Here is a 12,160-nt window from a genome sequence, read left to right as displayed (position 1 = left end):
GGAAATGCTATGTCTCCATCGCACTGATTTTATTTTTCTGCATTTAAAAAAACCTGTCTTTTTTTTTTTTAGCTTCCACCATCAAGCTTCGACTTCCATCTCTTACCAGTCCCAAAAGAGGTATCCCACTCAAAGCTTCTCGCTTTTCATTTGACAGCTGATCATTAGTACAGCATTAATGCACTCCTTATCTGCAGCGGCTTCATTTCTCTGGCAACTAATAGTTTCCAAACTTAATTCTTGCTTGCCCCGCAGACACGTTGCCTGGCTTGTGTAGTCTTTCCAAGCTGTCCTGGCAAACCACCGTCAGCTCCTTCCAAAACTTTCCTTTTTCTCCCGTGGAAATTTAGACGGATCTCTTTTTACAGCTCGGCTCAGATCTTTTATTAATGAAGGACTACGCTTGTTTTCTCTCTTTCAGGAGCTCCAGCTTTTTCACTGTGAAAAATTCTAATCTGCCCTTCCTGTTTTAGTTCTGCTCCTCAAAGTTCTTGTTCCCTTTCTTGCAAGGAAAGAAAGACAACCAGGGTTGTCTTCTCTGGTATCTTCAACATCTCGCCATCTTAACCAAATAACCATGGAGCTGGCTTTCGGATGTACATGCTACGAATGTGCTAACAGTGCCCTAAGCATTTGAGTCCTCCTTTTATGAAAGGTTTCTCTCTTCTTTCCGATATAAATATGGAAAGTGTGTATTAACTGTGTGAGGCTTCTAGGTGGCAGCATCTTCTTGCTTTCTTCTGGAGCTTCCAAGGAAGAGTTGTTACCTTGTAGGGGACCATCATTCTCCAGCTGTTTGCTGTACCTTCTGACGAACACATGATCTGCTTTGTTTTTAGAGGCCAAGGCTACACTTCTGCCCCAGCTCCCCATGGCCCAGCTCCCTATGGCCCAGCTCCCCATGGACTGGCTCCTCATGGACCGGCTCCCCATGGACCAGCTCCCCATGGACCAGCTCCCCATGGACCAGCTCCCCATGGACCAGCTCCTTACGCATGCTACAGTGAAGCCCCAGTGCCTGCTCCGAAACCAAGAGTTGTGACCACTGCAAGCATAAAGCCCTCGGTCTATCAGCCAGGTAAGGGGATTTTGAAGGTATCCTTGACTGCATCCAGTAATGTTCATTAGCAACAACACAAACTGTAGGAAGAAGAAACCACAGGTAGTACTTGCTTAACAGTGACTTCTGAACAGTCCTTGAATTTACAACCGTTGCAACATCTCCCTGCCATGCAATCATTGGCAACCATTGCTCAGTTATGATGCTTGGAGCATCTGCCACCTTCCCAGCCAGCTTCTGACAAGCAAGGTCAATTGGAAAGCCATTAGAAAGTTGCAAGTTAGCATCATGTGATCTCTCGCTAAGTAACAGCAAGAGACTCACGTAAGAACCATGACAAATGGGCTGGGGTGGGCTTCAAAAATTGCAGCAATGGGTTCTCTGCCTGGTTGCTTGGTGGGCGTGGCCCTGGTGGGTGTGGCCTAGTCAGCTTCCTGCACCATGGGGGCAGGGCAGCATTTTTCACCCTCCCTGGGCTCCGGAGGCTTTCAGCGAGCCTCAGGAGAGTGGAAAAGGCTTCTCCCAGGGTCCTCTGGAGGCCGGAAACAGGCCCCTTTCTGGACTTCCGGAACCTCTGGTAGACCCTTTTCCCCCTCCACGAGCCTCTGCATAGGCCCTGCACTTACCTAACATGATGAACGGGCCATGTGGAGACTCCTGGGAGGGGCAGGGTGAGCAGGGCCAGCCAGGAATGGGATTTGGGGGGTTCACCAAACCATAAGAATCTTCGCTAGAGGATCGCCCGAACCCCAGCAACCCACCCCTGCAAATGGGTCATAAAATTGGGTGCGGTCATATGGTGACTCACTTAACAACTGGGCTACTTAGCAATGAATTTTCCAGTACTTATTGTAGTTGTAAATCCGGGTCTATCTGTAGTTAATTTGTCCCCCTCTTGTTGAATGGATGGTGGATCTTTTCATTGTTTTTTGAATAAACCACAGAAAGGGTATTTTCAGATATACATTTATGCATATTATAAAGTTAACGTTTCCTTGGAGTTAAGATCCACTTCTGATAACTTCGTAAACGTGCTTGTAGTTTCCATGGGAACAATGCAGGAATTTTTGCTATTGCCTTCATCTAGAAAGTCTTTTTAACATCCCAGTCAGGCATACATATCTCGTTTTTTCTGGTGGTAGCATGCTAGCTTTTTCTTCAGTCAGCCAAGATCAACCTCCACCTGATTTATCACTAAAATTCAGCTGGGGTACCAAGCAGAAAAAGATTCTGGAATTGGGTGCAACCTTGCTCTGGAACAGGGGTGTCAAACTCGATTGCATCAAGGTTGTGTTTGACCTTGGGGGGCTGGGGTGGGTGTGGCTGGGGTGGGTGTAGCTAGCTCTACATCATTCGTGTTGTGGGCGTCTGTGGTGGCCCGAGCACTCTGCCAGCGAAAACGGGCCCCTGAGTTCCGTTTTTGGCTGTGACAGCCTCCTGCAACCCTCTGCCAGCAAAAACGGAGTTTAGAAAGGCTGTCTGCAGCCCCTCCATTTTTGTTGGCAGAGGCACTGAGGGCTGGTTCTTTGCTGTTGCCAGGACAGCCCTGCGGGCCAGATCTAAGCACCCCATGCACCAGAACTGGCCTCCAGGCCTTGAGTTTGAGACCCCTGTCCTACACAATTCCACCTCAAACCAAGCTCTGCTTTAACTGGCGGAGGGCTGCAGGAGGCCATCGCAGCCAAAAACGGAGCCCATTGGGAGCCCATTTTCGCTGGCAGAGGCACCACGGGATGGTCTTTCACTGTTTCCAGGGCAGCCCTGCGGACCAGATCTAAGCACCCTGTGGGCTGGATCTGGCCCCCAGGCCTGACACTCCTGCTCTGGAATGAGGGAGAATGTGACAAGCACACAGTTCTGTTTGCCAGCATTTCCTGGCCACCACGGAAGGACTCTTCACCTCTGAAGATCATAGGGCTTTATAAAACAAAAGCCACAGGCATTCGTTCATTTCTCATTCATCTATCCAGCTGCCTTGATGTATAAACAAGGTTAGGGAAATTCTGCATTCCGCCGTTGACATAAGGACGCTGCTTAGCAGTTGCTGAAAACAACTTCAACATCCTCCTTTTTCTGGAGATGAACTTCAGCATCCAGAAGTATAGTCCTTGTTCGCAGGGTGCCAGTTCCCCAAAATTGTCAGCAGATGGCATGACATTCTAGGTTTCAACTGCATGATCACCTCTGCGTCTTGAGAATATGCTTCTTCTGCTCCTAGCAATTCAGATGTCTACAGGCATCTGTGTGGTACATTCCTTTCATTAGGGTAGCATCCCAGAAAAAGAATTAAGCCTTTCCATGTTTTATCGAAGTCCTCACCAGAATAAAACAGCAGAATCCAGATACAGTGGGATGAGCTTCACTTAAGGATTCGACAGTTACTTTTTTGAATACAGTATTCTTTTAGTTCTTCATTGTTTTCCCCTTGTCTGAAATTCAGCAACTCGCCCAGCAAAGAACAGATCCATCTGCAATCTTTCTTCTTGAGATGCTCAAGATTAGTTATTTCTATATATTTTTCGAGGGACACGGTGGCTCAGTGGCTAAGACGCTAAGTTTGTCAATCAGAAAGGTTGATGGTTCAGTAGTTCGAATCCCTAGCGCCGTGTAATGGAGTGAGCTCCTGTTACTTGCCCCAGCTTCTGCCAATATAGCAGTTCAAAAGCATGTAAAAATGCAAGTAGAAAAATAGGAACCACCTTTGGTGGGAAGGTAACAGCGTTCCATGCGCCTTCAGCATTTAGTCATGCTGGCCACATGACCACAGAGACGTCTTCGGACAGCACTGGCTCTTCAGTTTTGAAACGGGGATGAGCACTGCCACCTAGAGTCGGGAACCACTAGCACATATGTGCGAGGAGAACCTTTATCTTTTGTACTCCCCTATTTTTTCCCGCTACGTAGCAGGGTTTTTTCCCTGAAAAAAATAAAACAAAATTTGTTAAGGAATAGCTGTGATTGATTGTGCTAAAAAAATGATACCAAAGCAATCTGAACATTTACGCCAGAGTTCTGGTTAAGCGACATTTGCCTTCAAAAATTTAAGTGACTTAATATCATAAAGACATCAGGAGCTTGGGAGCAAGAAAAGGCCTCCGTTGATAGATTTTTAAGGTTTTTTAAAAATATATTTGTATGAAGGAATGAGGCCTTGGGCTAAGGTGGGAATGGAATGAACCAATGGAGCTGGTATGAAGGAATGAAACAAAGCTAAACAGGAAATTAAAATAAAGCTTTCTCTTAAACATGGAACAGAAGGAGGAATAGAAAAAGACAATGTTCCGAAATTTATAACTGAAAGCTATAACATGCAGTCCAGGATTAATTTGCAAATTCTCTATCTTTTGAAGCTGATGAAGTCTTGAAAGTTAAGCCTGAAAAACATCTTAGAAGATTTTCAAGTTCAGCTTCTTGAGTACTGAATTTGCTATGCATTCTCTACTTGATGCCATCGGTGAAAGGAAGTCCACTGAATTCTGGGACCTACAAAATTAGACACTTTCATAAAACATGGGTGCCCTTCAGGTGTGGGTGGCTGTCGGAATTACTGCCAGTTTGGTGTGCAATTTTTTTTGCGTGCGACCGTCCTTGCTTTGCATGCACACATGCCAGGCACACGTTCTGCATGCGTGCGCATTTGTACCTAAAAAGGTCTGCGCATGTGCACAAAGTTAGAAAAGGGAAAAAAATACATTTTTGCAATGAAGATTGTTCTGCGCATGCGCAGAACCAAAAATCAAGATGGCACCGCCGAGGATAGAACTGGTTTGGGCATGTGTCCGGCCAAGTTACTACCTACTTGGCCAAACCAGTCCCAACTGGTAAGAAACCTCTGGTCCCCTTAACCACCAGTCAAATGGAGCCACCATGTTCAGAGGCTATGTTATATCCAACTTTCCGCTAATAACAGAATTCCAGAGGTGGCATTCCAGAGGTGGTTCTGACCAGTTCTGGAGAAGTGGTAGCGGAAAGTTTGAGTAATTTGGAGAACCGGTAAATACCACCTCTGGCTGGCCTCGCCCCCATCTATTCTCAGTCACAGCTGATCAGGAGGGAATGGGGATTTTACGGTATCCTTTCTGTGCCACACCCACCAAGCCACACCCACAGAACCAGTAGTAAAAATTATGAATCCCACTACTGGTTCCAGGCCAAACTCAAATTATCTGTTGTCTTTGTTGTGGTTCTTCCCCCTGTACCTTGAGATTATTTATTTTGCCCATTACATTAGGGCACCTTTTTTGCATACAGGTAGTCCTTGACTTACGACCACAACTGAGCTCAACTTTTTTGCTGCTAAGTGAGATATTTGTTAAGTGGGGTTTGCCCCCTTTATGACCTTTCTTGCCACAGTTGTTAAGTGAATCTAGTTTCCCCATTGATTATGCTTGTTGGGAGGTCACAAAAGGTGATCACATAACCCTGGGACACTGTGACCGTCATAAATATGAATCGGTGGCCAAGCATCTGAATTGGATCACATGACCGTGGGGATGCTGCAGTGATCTTAAGTGTGAAAAACGGTTCCAAGTCACTTTTTTCAGTCAACTCAGTGGTGGGTTCTTTACGGTGCAATGGGGCTGGGCATCCACCACATGAACGTGTGCAGTGCACGTGCACACACACGCAGCGCACGCAGGCGTACTTACAGTCCGCGATGCTCTGTGATGCCTCCGCAATGCTCCAGCTGCTCGGCAGAGCATTGCGCAGGCACCGTATGCTCCATGCATATGCACGGAAGCCCCAAAAACCTCAAATACTGGTACGGAGCACGGGCAGATGGGTGAGCCCTCTGGAGCACCGTACCGGAACAACACCTAGTGCTTCCGGCAGGCACCGGTAAACCCGTACCGGGATGTACTGGTCGTAACCCACCACTGGTACCGTCGTAGCTTCAAACAATCACTAAACAAACTGTTGTAAGTTGTGGACTGCATTCTCTCAGGGTAAACAAAAGTGCAATGTTAAACACTGAAATTAGTGGCAAAAATAGAGTGAAAGATGTGCAAACTAGAAGTGAACAACAACAACAATGAAGGGAGCCACGGAAGGAAAGGATTGCTAATATTATGCAATTGTTGATGGTTATTTTATCCTGGACTGCAGAGTTGAGCTAGATAACCTGCTTGAAGAAGCCAAAACAAACTAAATAATGATTCTTGCAATTTATTTGTCTCTAAAGATAGAGGATTATCCAACATCTGAGGTCTGCTGCAGCATCGGATTTTGAAAGCAGACTAAGCATTAGCGTTAAGATTATCTGAGGCTGTATCCAAAGTTTTTCCCTTTCCTTAGCCAATTCCACATTGTAACCGAAATTTTTCGCCCAGGCGACCATAGTTTCTTTGACATGTTCCTTCTCTAGTTTATATTCCAACAAGAATCTGTACAGCACTTTGATCAGTCTGTTTTCTGTCTGTATCAAAAGTTTATCTAATATTGTGTAGTCTTTGGCAATACCTTCGTTCTTCCTATCCTGTCCTTGATTGTATCTGTAAATAAGACCACCATTCTACTTGTACTCCTTGTGATGTCAGTTCTGATCTGGTTTTGATCTCCCCCTGCCTGTTCAATAACTCTTTATATGTGACTATATTTTCCATGTTGATTAAATTTGGGTGTATGTATGCTTCCATCGTAGATAGCCAAATAGGTATTTTGGTATAGTGGTCATGTTTAATTTTGTTCCATATTAGTAACAGAGATTGTCTGATGTAATGTCTACTAAAATATTTGTGTGCAGATCCTTTTTCATACCAGAGGAAGGCATGCCAGCCTGCTTGGAGGTCATGGCCTTCCAATTTGAGTAATCTTTTATTTCTCAGCATTATCCATTCCCTTAGCCATGTTAGTATGGCCGCAGTATAATAGAGTTCCCAATCAGAAACTAACATTGGCTACGGCATATAAAGAAAATCTTTATAAGATGTTCTACAGATGGCATCTCCCCACAGCACGGCTTTCCAAAATGTTCAAAAATATGGCCCCAAACTGTTGGAAGTGTAAAAAAACACCAGGCACTTTCTATCATATGTGGTGGACGTGCAATGAGGCAAAAAAATATTGGAAAATGATTCAATCATGGTTAGAAGAAATGGTGGGAGAACAAATTATGTTTAAACCAGAAACTTTTCTCCTAGGCATAATACCGGAGGGGTTTAAGAAAGACACACTTTATCTAATTATACATATACTAACTGCAGCGCGCATAACCTATGCACAGTATTGGAAATAAGAAAATACACCATCAGAGCTTGATATAATCAGAAAAGTGTTGGCCTGTGCAGAAGCAGATAGGCTCACTCTTAAACTTAAAAATAAAGGAGAATCAGAATATTTTGAAGTATGGAACAGATTTTATGATTGGTATAAGACAAGATGACAAGACTGGAACAAATGTATATATTGTGATTGGACAGAAGGATAGACAATGTATTAAGTAGATTAATTGTTAATGGTTGAAACTAGCTGTACATAATGTGAATGTATGGTTACTCCGACTCCGCGGTATTGCATTGTTTTAAATGTAAAAATAATAAAAATATATTTTAAAAAAATTATCTGAGGCTGCTCTGGTACGAAGGACAACATCCTGATAAATGATGTATGTAGATGACCCTCACTCTGTCAAGGACCTTGGAGTACTCATCTCAAATGATCTAAACCCCAGAGCTCACTGAAACAGCATTGCCAAAAAGGCATTAAGAATTGTTAACCTAATTTTGTGAAGCTTCTTCTCTGGTAGTATTGTACTGCTAACTAGGGCATCCAAAACCTTTGCCAGACCAATTCTCAAATACAGCTTGTCTGCCTGGAATCCGCACTGTATATTGGATAATAATACAATTGAGAGAGTCCAGAGATGTTTTGACGAGAAGAGTCCTCCACTCTTCTGCTCACAATAGAATCCCTTATGCCACCAGACTTGAAATTTTGGGCTTAGACAACTTAGAACTATGCCGCTTACAGCCTGACCTATGCATAGTACACAAAATTGTCTGCTACAACGTCCTACTTCTTAATGACTACTTCAGCTTCAACTGCAATAATACACAGGCAAACAATCAATACAAACTCAAGGTGAACCACTCCAAACTCGATTGTAGAAAATACAACTACAGCAACAGAGTGGTCGATGTCTGGAATGTTCTACCTGACTCTGTTGTTACATCCTCAAACCCCCATAACTTTAACCTTAGACTGTCTACCGTGGACCTCACCCTTTCTTAAGAGGTCTGTAAGGGGTCGTACATAAGCGCACCAGCATACCTACCGTCCCTATCCTACTGTCCCCATTTATTCGTACCCATTTCCTGTGTTCATGTCCATGTTTATACTTATACCTGTTATCTCGTACATGTTTGACAAACTAAATAAAATAAAATAAAATAAAATAAAATAAATAAATAAATAAATATTATGGTTTGCAGAAACAGGATTATTAAATGCAAATTTCTCATTTACAGCAGCTCCAGCACCTGCCCCACCATCGGTGTCCACACATGCCTATATTCCAAGCCAAGTTGAGCCTTCAAGTCGTCCCCCCTGGGTGACAGATGACTCCTTCTCCCAAAAGTTTGCTCCTGGGAAAAGTACAACTACTGTCACCAAGCACATTCTGCCCAAGGGTGCTCCGGTGACTCCATCTTCTGCCGCAACTCCCCCAATTCCTGCATCCATCCAGGCTCCTGCTATCGCACGGGGGACAATCCAAAGAGCAGAACGCTTCCCCGCTAGTAGCCGAACTCCGCTCTGTGGACATTGTAACAGCATTATCAGGTATGTCCATTGCATCCTTCCATGGAAGAAATCCTAGTAGGGTCCAGTTACATTTATGCCAGAGACTTAAGATGGTGCACCATCTGAAGGAGAAAAGCAGGCAGAGTTGGGAGGGTAGAGTTAAGTGCATCATCAGTTTAGAGTCCTTGTGTTGCCACAAGAGATCAAAGTCCAGTTTCTGTTGTAGTCTGCCAGTGGCCTGCAGAGCTGGCAGCAGAGTCAAACAGTGAGGTGGTTGGAGAAAAACATGGGCCAGTCCTGGAGTCTGGGGAAGGCTCGGACGAGGGCTCTGTGTTGGAGGCAGAGAGGGGGCCAGGGTCATCTGGGAATTATGTGCTGCCTCCAGAGTCAGACATCAGTGAGGCAGAGGAACAGGGGGAGCCTGTTCCAAGTGTGCTCATGCACAGAGCTGCCAGAAGGCAAAAACAGTTAAGGCAAAAGGGACAACTTGGGAGTAAGACTTGGAGATGATTAGCCCCTCCCTTAAGACATAAAGGAGGAGCAAAGGCATGTGAACCTTTGCAGGAAGCAACTTTGTTTGTTCTGGTCAGTTTAAATTCTGAAGCTCTGTTTTAACTCTGTCCTTTGTGCGGCCTTGCAAAGCTAATTGCCAATTAGGTCTTTGGCAGTGTTTCAAGGGAGATAAAGGTGGGTGCTTATCAGCCTTATCCCGAAGGACTGTGGCAGACTTCTGTCGGACTCTTTACAAACTATTTCTGGCTCATTATGGGCTGTGAATGAACATAATCACAGCCATTGAAATAAAAAGAGGGTTTTTGGGACTAAGCACGTGTTTTTTACTGTCTCAGGAAGCTTAAGTCAAAACATGTTCCTTGAATTCCATTGGGACCAATTTTAGTGGTGACCATTAGTTGTCTTGTGTATAGGCTTGAGCAATAAAACTTTCTGCACTGCGTCTTAACCTATGACCCTGATTTTTTTTCCACCTGACATTAGCTTCCCAAAAGAAAATCTTGCCTGTTATGTCTATCTTCACCATTCAGCCCTTGGAAAGCAGAAATTCCATTCAGATCATATCCAAATGCATATAGATACTGAAAATGGCTAACACATTTTTTTCCAAATCTGATCGCTCCTAAGATGCTGGCCTACAAATTCCATTATCTCCAACCAGTAGGGCTAATGACATGCAACACAGCTGGTGGGATCCAGTTTGGAGAAACAGAAACTATATAGCAACTGAAATAAATAAAACATAAAGGGGAGAAAAGTAAGGGAAAATGAAAAAAGGATCTATATGACATCAAAATAGTTAATTCAGTTGTTAAAACTTATTAAATCTATACCATATAAAAACTACTAAACTCCATCCTAATTGTTAGCATCTGGTTTTTCTTCTCTTCTTCTCTTCTCGTAGCCTATCCTATTCTCTTTTTTCTTCTCTTCTCCTATCCTATCCTATCCTCTCTTCTCTTATTCTATCCTATTCTCTTTTCTCCTATCCTCTCTTCTCTTCTCCTATCCTATCATATTCTCTATTCTCTTATCCTATCCTATTCTCTCTTCTTCTCTTTTTTTTTGAAAAAAAGTTTTTTATTGGTTTTACATTCTCTCTTCTTCTCTTATCCTATCCTATCCTTTCTTATCCTATCCTCTCTTATCCTATCCTATTCTCTACTTATCTTATCCTATCCTATCCTCTCTTATCCTATCCTATCGTATCATATCCTATCCTATTCTCTCTTCTCTTCTTCCCTCCCCTCCCCTCCTATCTTCCTTCTCTCCTTTCCCTCCTCTCTTTTCCCTCCTCTCTTCCGCTCTCTTCCCTTCCCTTCTCTTCTCTGCCTCTTCTCCACTCTTCTTTTCCTCTTCTCCTCTCCTCTCCTCTGTTCTCTTCCTTGTCTCGTCTTGTCTCCTCTCCCTTGACTGAGACTTAAAACCAAGATTTTTCTTCCAGATTCCCTTCTCATAGAGTTCCTTTTAGCAAGATTTGTTGAGAAGAAATGGGTGGAATTCCAAGAATTTCAGCCACTGAACTATTTCCTGTTTGCAACCAATATATCCCCATGTGTATTTTCTAAATCTCTTCCTAACAGACTCCTGAGGTGGGGAGGCGGTGGGTGTTTTCATCATCTCCTGGCTGTCTGCAGAACCATCTCCTGGATCTGCATCAGTCTAAGAACCAAGCATCACAGGCAACTTCTTGTACAATCCCCTTGGCTGCCTCTTTGCCATTTGGGAGAAGCATGTCACAGTTTGCATCCAAAACAAAAGGAAGTTTCAGAACAGATCAGATGATCCCTCTGGGTATCCCAGCAGTGGGTTTCACATTTTGCTATCACTAGTTCGCTGAGCATGCACCCAGCCTTATACGCATGCGCTTTGCTCTCTCTCGCATCTTCCATACATGCAACCAGCCTAAAAAAATGTGCCTAAATAGGACAGTGATTTCCGCTACCAGTTTGAGCAAACCTATCCGGACCGGCTGAATAGCTCCTCTGGATACTCCTTAATGCAGCCATGTTTCCTGCCATCGCACATTTTGCAGCATAGTTGCAACACAATCTCCAAAACAGACGTGTTTGATTCCGGACAAAGTATTAAAGTCCCTATAGGAGTGTCTGCTTTTTCTCCACACTTTGAGGCTGGTAAATATTTGAGGATATCTCTCTGCTTAAGTCCTAATGGAATCAATGACTCGTTAAAATATATGTTGGGAAGGACTTTCGTCTCTTCGTGGCGTAATTTCTCCTGAGTTGGTTAGCCTGATAGATGGTCAGCCTCTTTAATGGAGCTTGGATCTAACTTTCGTGCACAAGAACTCAAGGTCAGCACATCAGTGTGTCGATACCCCTCGATCGCTAATTTAAAAGGCACCTTTTCTCTTTCAAGAAACCATGGTTCATGAGAGTGCTTTTCCCTGAGCTATTTTAGAGAAGCGAATCCATCAGAAGCATGTATGGATTAGACACCTGTTCCCGAAGGCATGAGATCTGTAAAGGGGACAATTGTAAATGGGGACAGCTATGCTAAAATAGAGACAACATATCTATGTATAGATGTAAAATAAACCCAGTGGGTAGTTCCAGAGAGGGCTTTTCTTATGCAGTGCCTCCACCTTATTAATTTTATAAAGGAATTATTTGATATTATCTCCTTTTATACTATAGAGATGCAGTGGCTCAGTGGCTAAGATGCTGAGCTTGTCAGTCAGAAAGGTTGGCGGTTTGGCGGTTTGAATCCCTAGTGCCACGTAACGGAGTGAGTTCCCATTACTTGTGCCAGCTTCTGCCATCCTAGCCGTTCGAAAGCATGTAAAAATGCAAGTAGAAAAATAGGAACCACTTTTGGTGGGAAGGT

The 12,160-nt window shown here is 43.8% G+C and overlaps 1 protein-coding gene across 4 annotated transcripts in view; it reads left to right on the top strand.

The window, feature by feature from the left end:
• The window catches only part of LDB3 (LIM domain binding 3), a 176,121-nt gene that overhangs the window by 151,306 nt on the left and 12,655 nt on the right, over positions 1–12,160 (top strand). For all 4 annotated transcript variants that reach the window (XM_081956513.1, XM_081956516.1, XM_081956515.1 and 1 more), the window contains 2 exons: positions 840–1,078; positions 8,527–8,839. In XM_081956513.1, coding sequence (XP_081812639.1) covers positions 840–1,078; positions 8,527–8,839 — 552 coding nt within the window. The remainder of the gene's footprint in view (positions 1–839; positions 1,079–8,526; positions 8,840–12,160) is intronic.

This window comes from Natrix helvetica (assembly GCF_964273705.1).
Source record: "Natrix helvetica genome assembly, chromosome: 5".
Classification (NCBI taxonomy): domain Eukaryota; kingdom Metazoa; phylum Chordata; class Lepidosauria; order Squamata; family Natricidae; genus Natrix; species Natrix helvetica.
The sequence above is the reverse complement of the archived record's forward strand: the minus strand, read 5'-3'. Positions and strand labels throughout refer to the sequence as shown.